The sequence below is a fragment of the Camelina sativa genome, chromosome 4 (assembly GCF_030686135.1).
Source record: "Camelina sativa cultivar CO46 ecotype springtype chromosome 4, ASM3068613v1".
Classification (NCBI taxonomy): Eukaryota; Viridiplantae; Streptophyta; class Magnoliopsida; order Brassicales; family Brassicaceae; genus Camelina; species Camelina sativa.
In genome coordinates this window covers 29,113,280-29,132,500 of record NC_141883.1, presented here as the reverse complement: position 1 = coordinate 29,132,500, position 19,221 = coordinate 29,113,280, and the positions used below count along the sequence as shown (strand labels likewise).

The 19,221-nt window shown below is 34.3% G+C and overlaps 2 protein-coding genes, 1 long non-coding RNA gene and 2 pseudogenes across 9 annotated transcripts; 3 read left to right on the top strand and 2 right to left on the bottom strand.

Annotated features, from left to right (window-relative positions):
* Positions 1–267: 267 nt before the first annotated feature.
* LOC104782466 (uncharacterized) lies at positions 268–2,515 on the bottom strand (annotated as a pseudogene). Its single transcript, XR_015597610.1, has 7 exons — positions 2,383–2,515; positions 2,023–2,065; positions 1,563–1,658; positions 1,234–1,455; positions 1,002–1,109; positions 726–876; positions 268–644 (listed from the first exon to the last, which is right to left on the bottom strand). The product of XR_015597610.1 is annotated as an uncharacterized LOC104782466 (transcript).
* A 1,115-nt stretch (positions 2,516–3,630) lies between these two features.
* On the bottom strand, positions 3,631–6,191 carry LOC104782465 (auxin transporter-like protein 2). Of its 5 annotated transcripts, none has more exons than XM_087511758.1 (9): positions 5,988–6,191; positions 5,857–5,898; positions 5,570–5,713; positions 5,295–5,480; positions 5,092–5,204; positions 4,704–4,985; positions 4,418–4,625; positions 3,793–4,289; positions 3,631–3,720 (listed from the first exon to the last, which is right to left on the bottom strand). In XM_087511758.1, the coding sequence occupies exons 3-8, from the start codon at positions 5,702–5,704 to the stop codon at positions 3,831–3,833; spliced, it is 1,383 nt and encodes a 460-aa protein (XP_087367884.1). In that variant the 5' UTR covers positions 5,705–5,713; positions 5,857–5,898; positions 5,988–6,191; the 3' UTR covers positions 3,631–3,720; positions 3,793–3,830. The 5 variants fall into 5 exon arrangements, with proteins under 5 accessions (XP_087367884.1, XP_087367885.1, XP_010505704.2 ...); XM_087511759.1 differs by having other exon boundaries at positions 5,570–5,716; positions 5,988–6,110; XM_010507402.3 differs by having other exon boundaries at positions 3,631–4,289.
* A 1,651-nt stretch (positions 6,192–7,842) lies between these two features.
* LOC104782464 (large ribosomal subunit protein uL10z-like) lies at positions 7,843–11,634 on the top strand (annotated as a pseudogene).
* A 1,344-nt stretch (positions 11,635–12,978) lies between these two features.
* LOC104782463 (kinetochore protein NUF2 homolog) lies at positions 12,979–14,522 on the top strand. 2 transcript variants are annotated; one of them, XM_010507400.3, is made up of 3 exons: positions 12,979–13,330; positions 13,556–13,774; positions 14,109–14,522. In XM_010507400.3, the coding sequence occupies exons 1-3, from the start codon at positions 13,155–13,157 to the stop codon at positions 14,227–14,229; spliced, it is 516 nt and encodes a 171-aa protein (XP_010505702.1). In that variant the 5' UTR covers positions 12,979–13,154; the 3' UTR covers positions 14,230–14,522. The 2 variants fall into 2 exon arrangements, 1 of the variants encoding a protein (XP_010505702.1); XR_767015.3 differs by having other exon boundaries at positions 12,988–13,330; positions 13,434–13,774.
* Positions 14,523–17,355: 2,833 nt separating this feature from the next.
* LOC147946308 (uncharacterized) lies at positions 17,356–17,967 on the top strand. The gene is made up of 2 exons (XR_015596347.1): positions 17,356–17,456; positions 17,685–17,967. It is a non-coding gene; the product is annotated as an uncharacterized LOC147946308 (long non-coding RNA).
* Positions 17,968–19,221: the final 1,254 nt, after the last annotated feature.

Below are 19,221 nucleotides of genomic sequence, written 5' to 3'. Positions count from 1 at the left end.
CTCTATTTTTCCTCTATAATAGAGGTGAGTTTTACTCCAATGGTCACCTCTAAAATAGAGATTGCTATTTTTTCCTCTATTTATAGAAGAACCTTTGTAAAATAGGGTTCTTCTATAAATAGAGAAAAAATAGCAATCTCTATTTTAGAGGTGAAAATAGAAGACCATTGGAGTAAAACTCCTCTAAACTCACCTCTATAATAAAGTTCCTCTATTATAGAGATAAAAATAGAGTACCATTGGAGATGCTCTAAGTGATCAAGAAAATTTGCATTTTAAGTTCATCAATTACTTATATTAAAAACCAATAATATCTCGAGAAGACCCACCCAAAGATGCCAAGATGGGTCCTTTCACCTGTTTACCCCCCAATACTAACTTGCTAGAGTTTAGTAGTTACTACTTCTTAGCTTCCTAATATGTATTTCAATTCTAATTACAGGAGCTCATGATTCCTTCACTTGTCCCACCTCGTTTCTCTCCTCCTCCTCTTCTGTCCACGTACTTGCATGAGAAGCTCTTTTAGTTCTTCACAAAGAGGTTCTTTAGTCTAATGATCTCATCATCATCACCATCACTATCCTCCTTTGGATCCGTCTCTTCCTCCTCCTCACTTAGCCATCCACAGTGAAGATTCTCGACACCTAATAAATTATTTCGACCTCAGTAGAAGAATGTTTCATGTGTTGAGATTGTTAATGGCAATGAGTAAAAGCTTTTACTACCTTCAACAGGACATGATGCAAAATCTGCTGATGCTTCTCCCAAATGAAAAGTTGCAGATGATGGGTCTATGACTGCTTCGCTAGTGATTGATAACTCATGAGCTTGGTCTCTTCCATGCTCAACATCCATGTCCTGCACCAGCTCCTGCTCCTGTATTACAAAAGATGGATCATACTGCAAGTTAAATAGCACCTGGATATACCAAGTTCAAGAAACCAGTAATAGTTTCTGATCAAGCAAGCAACACGAATCACAACAATGAAGCAACAAATCACATTTGCAGATGATGGGTCCATGACTGCTTCGCTAGTGATTGATAACTCATGAGCTTGGTCTCTTTCATGCTCAACATCCATGTCCTGCACCTGCACCTGCTCCTGCTCCTGTATTACAAAAGAAAATCATACTGCAAGTTAAGTAGCATCTGGGTATACCAAGTTCAAGAAACCTGTAATAGTTTCTGATCATGCAAGCAAAACGAATCACAACAATGAATCAACAAATCACATTTTCTTCTTCTTGTTCTTGAACCAGTTGGTTAGGTTGTTCTTTTCCAGCTATTTCTTGGTTCTGATCCTCAACCATCACTTCATTTTGATTCTCAGGCAATTGGTTGGCTTGTACCTCAACCAGTTGTTGGTTTACTTTCTCTTGCTTTTCAAGACAAATAGAAAGGAGGGAAGCATAGCTATCATCTTCAATCAAATACCATTGGTCTTCACCATAGACCTTAAATCCAAAGTGGGGGTATAGCGTTATTTTCAAAGTTTCAAGGTAAATGTTATCAACGAAGGAAAAAAAAAAAAAAAAGGAGATCCTGAAACTAACGAACAAACCTCTAGCAATTCCTTAATACTCTGAGTGATGACACGCTCCTGAAACCCAAGATCTCTCATGCGGTCTCGTGCTGCATCCTCTCGCATCAATCCAGCCTTCTGCAAGAAGGGGAAAGAGAAGTAGCAATTTGAAACCATAGAAAAGAGAGACAATCATAGAAGGAAACAAACAAGAACAACACCCATCAGACTGATTTGCTATTTCTCCTTGAGAATCATTTGAACAAACGAAACAAACCACCACCTCACTGTTCTGAGAATCATTAGAGTGTAGTGACATAACACACTAATTTTCTCATTTATCTCCATAGTCGTCCTTCTACCCTAATGTTTATGCCTACGCTTTTCTCTTACTTTTCCACTAAACTTTCTAAAAACTATATGATCCAACAGGTCATAATCCTTTTACTAGCTACCCTGCATTTTAAATTTTTTTTTTAAAAAAAAGTAAAGCTTATACCTTTCTTCTTCCTCTGGGAGCCATTTGTATCCCTCTGTAGCTTCTTGAGACATTGGAGGACAAAAGTATTAGTCTTTGGGTTGAAATCAAACCAAACAGTGGTCTGTTTATTACAAACCTATGCAACAAAATCAACTGTCGACGAACAAACTAAGAAACAAAACAAAAAGTTCAGCTCTTTCCCCAAAATTCCAAAACAGTAACACTCACTAGATATAAATAAATAAAAAATGTCCTAAAAATTTCAAACCTAAAGAGAATCACAACAAAACCCACAAACACCAGCTTCATGACGCAGCAGACAATGACAATGTGATGAGTTGTTTCGTTCAGATTTTGATAGGGAAAGAGAGAGCTTACGGGCGGAGAAGATACAATCGGCGTGCGACGGTGGTAGGTTTCTTAAGAAAAAGCCGCCAATCGCCTCTTCGTGTCCCAAGTCCCAAGTCCCAAGATGCTTCTTCTTCTTCTTCTTCTTCTTCACGAGTTTCTAAAGCGGAAAATAATCAAAATTAGTAATTAAAAAAAATAGTGGACAAAATTATAATAAAACTAGTATTATTTGTTTTCTCATTCAAGTCAACCATTTTCTTATTGGTTACTACACTACCACTATACCGGTCAGGTTTTGCGAATAAATTTAATAAACCCTCATGACACATATTCTTCTTACTTAGACATTTAAACAAATCAAATACTATATACATTAGCAAAAATAAATTAAAACAATTAAATATATATATATATATATTGAGCAAATTTCCAGATCATTATTTCAGGTAGAAAATGTTCTACGGACCAGAAGAGAAAGTTCTTTTATTAAGCGAAATTGACGATAATTTTCCATCTATGCTTTGTAATGACCCTATTTATAGTTCTCCATCAAGCCTCCATTTTTTTGAATTTCAAAAATATCCTTTTTAATACACCTAATTTCAAAAATGTCCACATATATTGCCTATTTGCAATTATATCTCTTTTATAAAGTTTTATATAGGTTTTAAGTTTTCTAGATGTCTTAGAATATTCTAAAAGGTTTTGTAAAGAATGAACATTTTTGAAAAAGGAATAATTGAAAATAAACTAACATTTTTGAAAAAAAAATGTATTGTAAAAAGGGTATTTCTCAAAATTCTCATTTTATGGATATAGGACTGAAGTGTATTAAATCATATAATGTTACAAGAATTTAAATTAACATGGCACTACTAATTATAATTAGTTAATGGTTTTTATTTTCACCTAAAGTTTCTTGCAACTGTAAAAGAAATTAAGATTGTATTATAAGGTTTGGCATAGAAATTGAGATTAAATAAATAATTTTGAGATTAAAGAGAAATTGACATTATCAAATAGAAGTACATTGATGTTTGTTTGTGTGTGTGTGGAAAGGTTTAGATGAAGGGGTGTGATTTTATTTTTAATAGATAGTTTTTCCTACTTGTTCCAGTTTCGAATAGATCAAATATAACTCGTTATCCGTACAGATCAAAAGAAACTAAATATAATTTGAAATTTGTGCCTGGTATCAAGATTCTATATGTTGTTTACCCATGGTTCGAAAACATTATAAAACAAATAAATTGCAACTATATATTCAACTGGGAGTGTAGAGAATTTTTAAATATATCTCAAGTTGAAAATTTTAAGTTCATTGTGCATAAAACACTAAAAAAAGGAAAGAGTACATTTATTTTTCTTTTCAAGATCAAAAAAAAAAAAAAAAAAAAATCATTGTTCATTTGGATTCCCCAACAATTTGTTGTTGGCTCAGAAACGCTCCCTTGTCCAATGGGGCGGAGCAAATGTCAGTGATGCGGCCGTGGAGGAGGACACTGATAACATTTAGCAAAGAGGCCAAAAGTATCAACTTGTTTAATGAAATTAGTCATACTCGCCCATCCTCCTAACCCAAAACCAACCACCAACACCCAAACGACCACCACAACGTTCACCACATACGCACCTCTCCAACCGCCTATCACTGCCGGTGGCTTCTCCGCAGCGTTCAGTCGGGAATAAGCAGAGCGGTAAGTGAGGATGTGAGCGAGTGATGGGATAATGTAGACGGTGAACGTGACTAGAAGTGCACCAACGGCTGAGTTAATGGGACCAAAGAAAGGGAAGATTATGGCTAAAAACCAAATCGGTATCACCACAGGCAATCTTGTGACCGCTCGTAGCAAAATACTATTTGTCTCGTGCATTCCGATCACTTTCTCCCACACGAAATATAGCGGCGTGCACGCGAACCCGAATGTTATAAACTGCATGCATTAGAGAGACTATCACACCAAAAAAATCAAACCAAACCGGTTTTTTGGTAAATCCTGGTTTAGACCTCTTATTTTGAATTGAACGTAACCCCAAAAAAAAACAAATGTGTGAAACTAACCTGGTGAATGAGCATGAGGATAACTGCAGCATCACGCCACGGTGAGTTAGGAAGGAGGGAGAAAGCATTAGCATGTGTGAGAAGCTGATCTCCAAAGGCCCAGTAGACAGAAATAGCCGATGGAATGGTTAAGGTGAAGACATAAAGTGTAGCCAATAGATATATGTACTTAAACTTTCTTGGCCTCCACATTGCATGCATTATCTCTCTGTGAATTCGAATGATTTGTATGTCAAACGTGAAACAAATGCGAACATACACAATGAAGGTTTATAGGAAAACTCACACCGTAACAGCATGGCCACCAAAAGTGTACAATATATTCGTGGCTCCAGTGAAATACAGAACCAACTTAGTTGGACCGGAATGAGTCACTCCTTCGACCTGTCCGTGTACAATAGCCGCGATGGTGAGGTACCAAGCGGTGTAAGTGGTCATTCCAAGACCAAGAAAGGACCATATCCTATAGTTGTGAAACGAGGGTATGAACACTGTGGTTGCACAACATGCTCCGAATATGTAAGTCCATGTCCTCTTGTCTAGCTTGTCGTTTATGTAATATATGTTACTGTCCATTACTGTTACCCATACGATTAAAAATCAAAAATCAAAAATCAAAAATATGGTGTTATATTCAATTAATATCGAATAAAAAATTGAGATCTTAAACCAACCTTGCACAAGCGATGAGTTGGATAACAGAACCAAAGAGAAGAAATGTACAGTTGAATGTTAATCCAATTGCTTTCCAATATGGACCAAGCAAACCATCTAACACTTCGAACCACTGCGATTAATGCTTTAACGAGATATAACAATCGCGGATTAAAGAAATCTAACGGTGGAGATTGAATATAAGAGTTTTGTGAGTGTGAACCTGAATGACATGGTTGTTGAAGTTAACATTTTGTTTCTCTTTTCGACTTCTGTACTCAACGTAGAGAACACTGATGAGATAAGCTGTCCAACTTCCCATAAAACCATATAGGATCTGTAGAACTACACCTGATGCCATTCCCATTTGTGAAAATGAATAAGGTAGTGTCAATAAAACTTGAGCAACCTGCCAACAAATTACAATTGTATGTTTAATACATAACATGACCGATGATATAGTGGTTTTAGTGTGTGAAATTTGATTGAAATAAAAACCTGGTTCGATGCACAGCTGAACCAAGCATCATAAACAGAACCACCATGCCATAGAAAGCTCTTCATGCTTGACTCATATCCTCTCTCTTCAGTCTCATTCTCCATTATTCCCTCTTCTGTTCCCTTAATCGACATCTTCAAAATCTGCTTCATAAATCAAGAACCAAAAAAAGATTTGGAAACTCTGCTTTTTTTTGAGTATGCAACTAATTCCAAATGGTGTTATTGGTTTTATTGATATGAAGATGAGTGACTGTAGGTAAGAAGAGAGAGTGAAGAACAGTTACCTAATTACTCTTGTCTACTAACAATGGTGCTGCTTCTTCCACCTAAACAAAGAAGTTAACTACATTTATACGCAAAACTTTGTATAAAAGTTACATTAAAAAAACGTAGAGGGAAAGACAATTTTTGGAACCTTTTAGAACAAAGAAACAAGGGAGAATTATCTCTGTTCCTCTGTGTTTCGTTCTTCTATATCTCTCTGACTCTCCTCTTTGTCTTTTAATTGATGTTTGCTTAATTGAAATTAATAAGAAAGGAAATGAAAGATTATCAGCTTATCAGTTTCTCAAAGGGGTCCCTGAGTCGTTTCAAGAGTTTGGAAATACTTTTTATGATTGTTTTTGGTCAAAATCAGAGAATACAAAAATATAAAGATACCGTTCTTGTTATTTGTTACCTTAGTATCATCAATTGGAAAATCGAGTAATATTCGTATTTAATTGTAAAAATACAATCACATCACATAATTCATAGGCCACGGTGTAATTTTCCATAAGTTTAGGATTCTTGAATTTAAAATTTTATATTTCTTTCCTAAAGAAAAACTTTCTTCCCTGAATACAGGTTTTAGAGCTAGTCAGCAAGATTACTGTCAACTTTGTGACAGCTATTTCTGGTTTTAAGTTTTAACTTTTAAGAAAATTAAGTGTAATCATATTTATAATTTTCAAAACTGAGGATGTGCCATTCATTATGGTGACCTTAATTTTTTCGTTTTAGTTACCGAATTATAACTAGAGTTACTGTTTTGTGTTAACGTTTAAAATATTAATTTTTAATTTAACTTTTTATTTTCTAATATTTGTAGGGTATAAAAGTAATAATAAGCACTCCCTATCTTCTTTACTCTTTTCTACAACTTTTTGTATTGTCATTATTACAACAAATTCGCAAGATGGATGATATTTCTCTGTCTTTTCCTCTTTTTCTAGCAAAAGTGTTCGGATAAAATATTTGTTCCTTACTAAATCTTTATTGAGAATTTTGGTAAAACTGTGCGATTGATTGTCATCATTTTATAATCAGCCAGTTTTGGTGGATACAATTATAATATGACTAAAGATTAATTTCTTCGTTTGAATTCATTCCCAAGAGCAAACTGCAAAACATATATGAAAAGCATAATACATTAGAATCCACAACAATTGCAATCATGGCTTAAATTCAAAGAGTATCCTATATACACATCATCATCATCATGCTCTTCTTTTTAAAAAGCGAGCCTTCTCATTGTTTTATACACTTTAACGATCGATCTCTGAAAATTCTTCAGTAGTGTTTATATTTGGGCTGGCTTATAACTTTCTCATAAAAAATAAAATAATAATAAAGAAATGAAAATACATAAAGAAAAAAGTAGAGGCTTCAGCTTCACTCAATTCTTTTTCATATAATTGGTTCTCATATTGCGAATGAGCTGAATAAGTTAGCGTCTCAAACATGAGATTAATATATATAGGAAATAAGCATAAAAAGGAGAAAGAAATAAACAAATTAAAGTTCGTTTAGCCATGCGAAGTGTTTCCAAATCCTAACAGAACCATGTTATGTTCTGCATTCCAACACACCCTCTCTACGCTCAAGGTCCTTAATGAACTTTCATGATGCTCTGTATCCAACGTCCAACCATATGTGTGAATTCTAAGGCGTAAGGATCTTGCGCCAAAAAGGATAATCCACAATTACAAACATGTGTATAAGATTATGAATCTTAAAGTATGCACTATGCACCAACGTTTTATTCAATGGTAATATTGGGCTAAAAAGCTCTTTCGACACACATCTCAAGCCCAACTTATAATCGCTTATTACCACAAATCCAACAAATATAAACCGTTAGATCTAGGTCATCCCACAAACTAAACCCTAATCGTTAAAACCTTCCATACACCGGAAACTATATAAACCCAAAACTTCTCTTCAACTTGTCGTAATCGTACGCAGTGTTTTGTTTGTTTGTTTCTCTCCTTACTCGTAAAAAAAAAAACAGTTACAGAGGTTAAAGAGACGGCGCCATTTCGCTGTCCGCCTTGTACGAGCTCCAACTTCGTCTAGGCCCTCGATTTTGCTATACCCCAAAATTAGGTTTTCTAACTCAGTTTAGCATTTGAAGTAGCAATGGCGGTGAAAGCAACAAAGGCGGAAAAAAAGATCGTTTACGACTCGAAGCTTTGTCAGCTTCTTAATGAGTACCCTCAGATCCTTGTCGTTGCGGATGATAATGTTGGATCCACTCAGCTTCAGAACATTCGGAAAGGCTTACGAGGCGATTCGGTTGTTCTGATGGGGAATAACACTATGATGAAGAGATCTGTGAGGATCCATGCTGATAAAACTGGCAATCAAGCTTTCCTCAATCTCCTTCCTCTTCTTCAGGTTTCATTTCTCTCTTGGATAGTTGTTTTCATTTGGATAAAGTATTGGTGTTTGGTTTTCTTTGATGAAAATTATGGTTTTGTTAAGTGGAGAGTTTTATTTGGTTTGTTGTTGAAATGTATGAAACAGGGGAATGTTGGGTTGATCTTCACCAAAGGTGATGATACTAAGATTTTTGTGTCTATCCTAGCAGGTCTCAATTAACCTTATGCAGTTGTAGTACAGAAGGTGTCAATCCAAATGGGAAACTTTACTAACAATCGAGATGCAATCAAACAGTCACAAGTTAAGCCAGATTCAAAATGAGTTTTTGTCTAACAACCTAGAGTGAACGAGATGCAAGAACAAAACGAGTTTGCAGAACAAGAGCTAAAATGCAATAACTTAAGAGAGCAAAAACAAGCTAAACGAGCATAGACAAATGAGCAAGCTATTGGAACAGAAATAAAGAACAAGCTTAAAGATGCAGAAACAATCAGATAAAATAGAAGTCCTAAGGATGGGAGTAATTGATGTTGGTGAAGTCTCTTAATCTACAGAGTGTTTAACATGTCACAAGCAAGCTATCCCTAAACAATGAACATCACAACTTAGCTAATCCAATCTCTTGACATAAGCTACTCAAACTTAAACACTTCCAAACCTAGCTCTCGCTAGAGAAACATGATCAAGCAGGCATGACAAACAAGTTCATTCACGTCAACAAACACCCTAGAAAACTAATCTCTTAGGCTAGGAATGTAAGTCTCTGGCACTAGTTGGTCAGACATTTCATCGAACACCTTTTGGGTGTCGAAATGTATAAGACATAGTTCCAATTGATCAGAGAGAAACTATGATTTCTAACTTTAGTCCAGAAGGGAATCACACAAATCTAAACTTAAACACCCTACATACTAAGATCTTCCACCTGATCTATCCCATCCTCAAGAACTATCACACTACTCGGATCTAGAAATCATCATCAAGGATACAATCTCAGAAAATGTTGAATCAAGCATCATCAGATAGACAAAAATGAAATGAACGACTTTGTAGAAGAAATAAAATGCAAAATCTCAATAAATTCAAAGCTATCTGAATTACAAAGTCTCAAGCGTTTTAGGTGGCTCGGTAAACCTTAGGGAAAAGAAAACAAAAAAACGAGATAAAAGAATGTCTCCGTCAAAACTTAACAAAACGTATTTATAGTAAAACATGGAAATCCCTAAAACGTAAAACGACAATATAGAACGTCGGTTTGGGAACCCTTCTCGGACGCGTCTTCAGAACAAAACCAGGACGTCAGTTTAAAAGCGTCGATCGAGTCGTATCGTGGGAGTGTCGATCGAGTCGGTGTCCAGGAAGCTTGATTGAATGGTGGCTTGAGATCGTTGATCGAGAGGCAGCTTGAAAACATCGACCGAGAGGTAGCTTAAAAACATCGATCGAGAGGCAGCTTGAAATGTGTTGTCTGGGAGCTGCTGATCGAGTCGCGTCTAGAGGGTGCTCAGGAGCCCTCCTGGGACGTCTTGGTCGAGTCGCTGCTGACATGTCCGATCAAGTGGGAGCTCTTCTTTGTGTGCGGGTCGAGTCGGAGTTCAGAATGTACGTGCATCCACTAAAACGGTGGTAACTTTTGAACCACACCTCCGATTGGCTTGCAATCAACGGCATTGAAAAAATGACTCAATTCTCTACAACTTTGATGAAGACGTCGAAGGCTGAATCCCAAAGTAAAATCTTCATTCGACTCAATCAAAGACTTGGAAGGTTGGGTCGCGCTGGGTAGTGTAGATCGAGTCGCTGGACTGCTTTTCTGCTCTCTGTTTGCTCTTGATGGTTTGGACATCTCCTAAAACACCTGAAATAACACCAATATGCAAGATTCATGCAAAACCAATGCGAAAACTATCTAAATATACATATTATGTAAAAGAGACGAAAAACAATGCAAAACAATGAGTTAAGATAACAAAATGAATGAGAAATGCATGATGAAAGTGTGTAAAATATATACATATCAGGTGACTTGAAGGAAGTCAGTGAAGAGGTTTCTAAGTACAAGGTTTGTTTATTGACTTCATTAATGTTATTGTTGTTGTTAAGTTTTAGTATAGTGAAAATTTGCTTAGTTTGATGCTTTATCTTTCTCGAGATTATTAGCTTGGAAAGTGATTCCAGAGTTTGCATTTTGGAGTTTGAAAATGGAATCATGTGTTCTTGCTTAAAATGCAGCTACATTCAATAGGGTAATTGAGATTATTTTGGTTCATTTAGCTTCGAAGAGACTACATTTGTAGTTTCCCTTTTTTGTTTTGATTCATTGGTTTACTCCATAGTTGGCATTGTTCATTGGTGATTTGGCCAGTATATGATCATCCTTTAGGTTATTTACTTTGTAAGGTGACAAAGTTTACATTTTAGTTCAAGTTGATATTCAAAACCCCTTTTGTTCTGTTTTAAAGTGCAACCACATTCAAAACTGGATTTGATCGTCTACTAGTTTCTTAGGCTCACTTTTTTGTAGCTTTCCTTGTTTGATTGATTGATTTATGATTTTAACTTCAGTCTTGTATACTGTTAATTGATGAGAAATTCCTTGTCATGTTTTTGACAGGTTGGAGCTCCTGCTCGTGTAGGTTTAGTCGCTCCAATTGATGTGGTTGTGCAACCAGGCAACATTGGTCTTGACCCTTCACAGACCTCTTTCTTCCAGGTGCTTAACATTCCAACAAAAATCAACAAAGGTACGGTTGAGATCATAACCCCGTGGAGCTCATCAAGAAAGGTGACAAAGTCGGTTCATCCGAGGCTGTGCTTTTAGCCAAGCTTGGAATCAGGCCATTCTCTTATGGCCTCGTCGTGGAGTCAGTCTATGATAATGGCTCAGTGTTTAACCCTGAAGTGCTTAACCTTACTGAAGACGACCTAGTTGAGAAGTTTGCAGTTGGTGTCTCGATGATCACCGCACTTTCTCTTGCAATCTCTTACCCAACTTTAGCAGCTGCGCCTCACATGTTCCTCAATGCTTACAAGAATGCTCTTGCTGTTGCCTTAGCTACTGAGTATTCTTTCCCTCAGGCAGAGAATATGAAGGAGTTCCTAAAGGTTTGTCCCTTTAACGTTTTGCGTTTCAGATTTTTGGGATTAGTAGTCATGAAAATGTAAATTTTGGACTGTAAAATTTTTGCATGGTTCAGGATCCAAGCAAGTTTGCGGTTGCTACGGCTTCACCAATTTCAGGAGGAGTTTCTAGTGGACATGCTGATGCGATAGCTGTGGAGGAAGAAGCTGCGGAAGAGTCTGATGGAGACATGGGATTCGATCTGTTCGGTTAATAATAACACACCGCTCTTTGCTTTTGCCATTTTTTTATGACATTTAAATTAATGTTTGAACCTTAATCTTTGAACTTTTATAAATTAAGGAGAATGTATTGAACTTGATATTTTAGGAGATATTGGAGTATTCTGAAATCCCCTGTTATTTAATTGATGATTTAAAAAAATCATCTGAAATCTTATGTTATTGAATGTGAAATTTATAAAAATCATTTAGAATCTCTTGTTATTCAATCAATAATCAAATCTACTGTTATTCAAAAAATCACAATTTTTTAATAAAAAGCTACTGAATGGGATTCTATGAGACTTTTCTAACATTTCTAATTAAAAAATATGTCTTACAAAATCTCACCTTAAAGGGTGAAACTTTGAAATCTCTTTTTATTTTTTATCAAACGCTACTATAGATTATAATAGTTAAAAGAGTTTACAAAGAGAGAAAAAGTTGACAGACTAGAGAACATAGAGCAGTTTTAGCAAGAGCATCTGCTTCTGTATTGTTTAAACGTGGAATGTAAGTAAATAAGATAGTAGTGAAAGCGCCTCTAAGACAAGAAATGTCGGAAAAAAACCAAACTATGATCATAAGGAGAGTCTCATCGGAGCCGAAACTCTGATCGGATCGTCTCCACCGTCGCTCTCCATGTCTCAGCCACCTCCGCAGCGGAGCTTCCATCAACAGTGCCGGTCAAAACATTTAGTTTACCATATACATAGTCATGGACATATAAGCTTTCTCATCGTATCTTTTGAAATGATCACTTGGAGGAGCTTGTAAAAGGTGATGGCAGCCGAAACAAGAGATGTACTTCTTTCCATAAAACATCAAATACGACATTCGAAGTTGCTCTTTTTTACAAAAAAACATATCAAAATCACCTAAAATTTAATAATCAAATCTTAACAAATTCCAAAACCCAAATCTCACCGAATCCTAAAATCACAAATTCAATAACCAAATCTCCTAAAATTATACTCAAATCTTTCAAAATTCTAAAATATTAAAATCCCAACAGATATCCTAAAATATCAAGTTCAGTACATCCTCTAAATTTGACTTTGAGATAATTTCATTGTGGATTATTTTGTTTCTTTTATCAAAAATTTCTATTCTGGTTTAGAATATTTAAAAATTATTTAGTAAAAGGTCTATCGATTTTGTTTCTTTATTTGTTTTTTAACTTTAATTTTGATTTATTTTTAAAAAATAGTATTACATGACATATTGTTAGTTTTGAATTTTGATTAGCTAATTAAAAAGGGATGAAACCCACACAAAAAAAGTTCTAATAAAAGTGTTCTAATCTATGTAAAGTTTTAAAAGATTTTAAGTTGTAAATACTTAATTAATAATGAGTTTTATATACTTCTAAACAAAATCAAAATATATTTTATTATGATATGACAATATCAAGCTCCTTCAATACTAATATTTTGATTACTATGTTTTTAAGGAACATTCTGTAAATACATTGACCTAGAGAACTCTTCTCGTCTTCTTGTATAAATCATCGATCTGTACAATACTATCAATATACAATAAACATTTCTACTCATCATCTTCTTCTTCTAATCTCCTTTCCTAATAATACTTAACAATGTCACAGTCAACAATGTCACAGTCGGCCTACGAGTATCCGAGGTTACCTCGTCCAGAAATCATCAGTGCCCTCAACAAGGCTAAAATAGCTAGCATTACGGAAGCTGAGCTTGAAAACCCTACTCTCGAGTTCGTCGCCGAGATTAACACCAAACTTCTTATCCATCTCGACGAGTAAGCACCTCCCCTCGAAACCCTCCCTTACCCTTATTAGTTCCTCTTTTACTCGTCAAATTTTTGAAATCCCTAATTATTATTATTTTTTTTTTTTTTGAAGATAAAAACTGTAGAGAAGCTGAGCTTGAAATCCCTAATTATTTATTTTACCGAAGCTGAGCTTGAAATCCCTAATTATTTTATTTTTTTAATTGGGAATTTTTCGAAAATATCCAATTGTAGAGAAGAGAAAGGGCAAGTCGAGTCTGAGGCATTGCAGCAATTGGAGAATCCACATCATCATGTCACCTCAGTGCAATATATGAATCTGTATTGCAAAGTGAAAAAGTTGCTAGTTTTGTTGGATTGTCCATTACAAATGAATTACAAGGATCTGATACGCCCCGAACCATCCCGAACCGAGTTTATCATCAGTTCACTTTTGAACTATGCTCTATACAGGTATGCCCCCTGTTCTTGCTTATACTACTATCTTTTTGGATGTACCATGAATTATAATACTAGCCCACTTGACTTAGATTGATAAGTAGTAGCAAGAGTACAACATATTTTTGAATTACTCTGATGGCACATTGAGAGTTTATTTTAAAGAACACAAGAAAAAGTGGTTAGCATTTTAAGATGAGTATACATATATTATTACTCTTTCCCCGCCAGATTTTTACAAGTTCTCTTATAATTTAGTGCATTCATGTTTTCTCATATCTTATTTCCTGTACTAGTGATTCAAAATTGATGCTCTCATGATTTATTTTGCTTCTTCTTTATGTACCAGAGATTCAAAAATGAAGCTTATAAACCAAAAAGCTCAGGAGTTGACTCTCCTTAATGAGCAGCGGAAGCAGTGGGAGGCAAAGATTTTCAAGGTAATGCGAGATAAGCTATCTATCACATAGATATCCCTGCAGTTGAATGCAGAGATTGGAGAATTTGATGAATCCGTTGAAAGGGATTTACCCTTTGTCCAAGAGCGAGAAGCGAACATTGAAGAACTAGAGAAGAGTACACAGATGGATAACGAGGTAAGAAACAGCAGGAATCCAATGAAGACGTTGATCTGCATTAAGGGTGACTTAAAGTCTTCCAATGAAGACGTTGTTTCATTGATGTTATAATTGTTGTTCAGATTAATAATAATGCAAGTATGAATATTGATAATTTGCTTTATCCAAGTAACCTATTGCTGAGAGTCGAGACTATTAAGTTACTTGGAGAGTGATGAAAGTTTGCATTTAGGTTTAAAACAGAGATAAGCTTCAAATTTTAAGTTGCTCGATTCGAAATTATTAAAATGGGATAATGATTCTTAGTAAATTCAAAATCGGAGTAAAACTGCTGTTGGTGTTTAGGTCTTCTTTAAGGTTGCATATGGGTTTTCAAATGGTGGTTTTGCAGTACCAAACCTCACTTATAATATAATCTCTGGTTTATAATAATAATTCACATCACGCTTTCCTTCAAATACATATCCACACAATACCATCAAATTATCATATAAATAACACGTTTAGAAGATCGCATAGCCTATCTTCATGATAAATTTCGTACTAACTTAATCAAAATCTTACGTTTTCTTTATAAACAGTTCAAAGAATAATTAAAGGGGATAAGCATGCTTTTCCATCTGGTTAAAAACACAAGGCATGCTTTTGTTAATAATTGTCAAAAAGAAAGGAAGTTTATGAAAAAAATGGATCAGACTCATTTTAGGCATTTCCCATGAAACATAAGCGTGGGACTTGCGGATTTATAGTGGAATATGTCGTGTCAAACTTATAATAATCAGAATAAAATATAGAAGAAGAATATTAAAAAAAAAAAGAAAAAACAAAGAGGAATGTGGTGCTTGATTAACGTTATGTATAAGTTAGAAGAAAAAAATTAAAGAATTGAATTTGAGGCTTTTGGTGGATAAGGACTTCCCTCAACGATAACGTTTTTTCGTGATGACATAAAGAAGTTTATTCCAAGTTGTATCCATTTTCTTGGAACGTAAAAGTCAAAAAAAGAGTCCGACATAGAAGAAGAAGGGGGAAGATGTCCCCCATGTTCCCAAATGGATATACATCAAATTTTGCTACGACTTTTTTAAAAAATGTAATACTAATAATTATTGCATCCACAAACCTCGTCATAGTTCTCTTCTCTAGTATACGAGCTTTCACAGTTTTTAAACTATATGATATAGAGAGATCAACATGGACCTGATGAAAACAAGTTGGTAAAAATACCTAAGCAACAAAATATATAGCACGAATGAAATAAAATACCGTAAATTTAGTTAACTGGTGGTGATTTCGAAATATATATAACCATTATCAACTAGTTGTGTTCTTATAAAAGAAGATTTTTTAATGAAAATCAGGAGAGAATATAAAATATATAGCGAGGAAAAAAAGAATGTCCCATCAAAGAATTTTATATGTGTTATTGGAGTTTGATCTCATCCACATGCAAATATAATTTGATATCTTCTCAAATTCCGGCATTTATTGAGGAATTTAGGCAGTGTGATGTGTTCCCATACCAAACTTTATCCGAATCATGCCATCTACTATTAAGTTAAACATGTACAAGGTACCGAGAATTCATACAACTACCAAGGAAAATTAAACAAAATTATACTGTAATTGATTGTTCAGGTATCGTTGTCTGTTGGAGTCGTCTTTTACTAGTATTTGATACTTTCGGTTGAGTATAGACAATTAAATACTACTACTGCTTTAGATGAGGGCTCATATAAATTTAATAAAACTGAGATTTACGGTTAACCTATTGGAGTAGAAGCCTTGTTCCGTAACAAGTAACAACTAACAACATCCAAATTAATTACTGCTAATCATTTAATTTATACTATTATTTTGGTTTCTTGATTAAAAAAAAATAATAAAGAAAGAGAGGAATGGATAATGGTCGGATAATGCGGCCGGAGACATGCTTCATTACCAGGAAACTTGTTTTTTTGATAGCTCAACCTTTGTTGAATGTTGACTCTCTCCTCCAACTCTTTTAGTGTTCTTTTAATTATATACTACTAATTTATATTTTCATAACAATAATCATGAGTTTATATCCACATACAAGCATATAACTAAAACCCGTTTGTTCCCCATTGATACAATATAAAACAAGAAAACAAGAAAATTACACACATGACACAACTTTATACTTTTATTTAAACGAATCCAATGAACAAACATTGAATTGTGTCATTTTCTAAATCGAAGGCACTCTTTTTTTTATATATAAACGAACACGTTTGAGCATCATTTATACAATCGCATTTCTTCTAACCAGTGTGACGAGTAACCCACTTTTAAAAAGAGAGGATAAACATGTTGGTCAAGAAAATTTCCTTTTTCAGATAGTTGTCATTTTTTCTTTTATTATACATATTAAAAAAACACTCGATGAATACAATATGTTTTTTTTTTTAATAAAGTTGATCACTCGTAGTATTTTGAGAATAATTGTTGAAGGAACAATATCATTTTGCGCCAATCACTAGCTAATATACTCATTTTTAAAAAAATTTACTAAACATTTTGTCCATTGATTTTGATGATTTGGTTGAACAAATAAATAACAACAACAACAACAAAAATGCGATCATCATGTGAAGAAGAGCGGTAACTAAATTGTAACAAGATAGATGCCGATTATAGCAACAACTAAGGAATATTAAAAAAAAAAAATGGTTAGTTGGTTAGAAGAAAAAAAATAAAAGAAGAGGACCCATAAAATAAAACGTGGAAAGTTCCCAGCTGTCATGCTACCGTGGGTTCATGTTCTCGGAACCGTTAACTTGCTTTGCTTCGACCACGTGGCTGTTGAAAACAGATAAGAGTGGGTCTTTTTGGTTTTGGACCAAGTTGGTTTGGTTGGTTGGTGTGATTCGCACATGACGAAGACGAATCCAAACCTCATTGGCTGCCCAAATGGATGGAAGCCATGCCCCGATTTGGACTCCATTCCTTTTATTTATTTATAGATTTAGTATCAGATTTGTTTTGTTTTTATATATACTATCTTTTTTCGTGTCGACGACGATGATCATATTATTCCACGTCAAAAATAAGGAAACACACAGTTTGATATTGATCCCAAGTGCACGCTCAGTAGTGTACGTTGATATTTTTTCCAATTGCGTCAATGTAAACTAAAAATTGTTTGCTTTTTTTTTTTTTTTCCAAACAACATGCAAATTGGTCTATTTTTTTCTCTGCCACATGATACTATTAATTTTTAGAAAAACATGCAAATCTCTCTTACTTTGTTGATTTTGTTGATTTGATATTCTGGCTGATGATGTTGATTAGGTGCTTATCTGATGATATGTTTGTTAATGCAGAGATCTATTAGCTTGCTAGGATCGAAGCTTAGCAGAGCCAAGGACAAATTGAGGAAGCTGACCAAGAATGCCTTACGCATGCACAAGAAACTCTTCGCCGACTACCACAAGTGAGCAAGAAGACAGCACTACACCAAAACTACTGATGATATTCTGCACTACACCAAAACTACCGATGATATTTTGTTATGTTCTAAAAACTAAAAACTATGTTATGTTCTACTTTTCTAAACACTAAAACACAAGGAAGTTTATGAAACAAATGGAAGTACACTCTTACTAACGTGTTAGTTTTAATACCATTTTTAACGCGAATCTCTAGCTAGTACACCCTATTTTTTCATTTTTTACTAAGCATATTTTGTCCATTAATTCCACGTCAAAAAATAAGGAAACACACAGTTTGATATTGATCCCAAAGTGCACAGTAGTGTACGTTGATATTTTTCCAACTGCGTCAATGTAAACACGAGACTAAAAATTGTTTGCTTTTATCAAACAACATGCAAAATTGGTCTATTTTTTTCTCTGCCACATGATATTAATTATAAAAAAAAACATTAAGAGTTTTTCATTTCTTTCTTGCTAGCGGAATATAAGAGGTCACTGTTTTTTCTTTTTATACAAATAACGTTTGGGAAAGAATTAAGGAGAAAGACTATTATGTTATAAAGGCGAAATAAACTTCTCTTTTTATACGTAAACGTGAAAGGAATTCTTACAAGTAACACCGTCTCCTTTTTGATTCTTATTTATACAAAACCCATCCTACACTATATCCATTCTTCAAGAAGTTATGAATACTTTTCGCATAACTCTTTTCTTTTTTCTTTCTCTTATCCATAGATGATGACACACAAATGGATATAGAAAATTTCCACGTTAAAAGGAGAACCTGTCTTAAATTCATAACATTTGTGTGTCATAAATTACTTTTTAATTACTTGTCTGAAAATTTCCACGTTAAATTTATGGAAATATTGATAAATTTCATCATCTATGATTAATTAAAAAGTAATTAATAAGGGCAGGTTCAAAATTTATCAATCAAATATAATAAACAAATCGGTAATTTTGAATACTGAACTCAAAGGAAAAAACAAAAAATCAAAGTGAATAATACATATCAATGCAATTAATATAAATAGAACAACGTTACAATATTGCAAAACATATCGAGCTGCTATTTTATAGATAATGTAAAAAGAAAAGTAACAAAAAACCGCTGAACGTAGTAAAATAAGAATACTAGTTAGGCAGTAGATTCATCATCATTATGACGACAACAGGGACATATTTTTTTCTGCAACCAATCGCCATACAAGTACGAAGCAATAATCACGATGCAAATGCCCGTACCGATGCATATGTATTCTGTTGCTACATACCAGTTCATCTTTCTTTACCACACCACCAATCTCCAATTTTTGTTTTCTTCTTTCAAAATTTGTGTCACATATAGTACTTATATATATGCATGTGTGACATTAGTTTTACATTTTTGCAAACACATTAGCTTTACAATTTTGCAAACTCA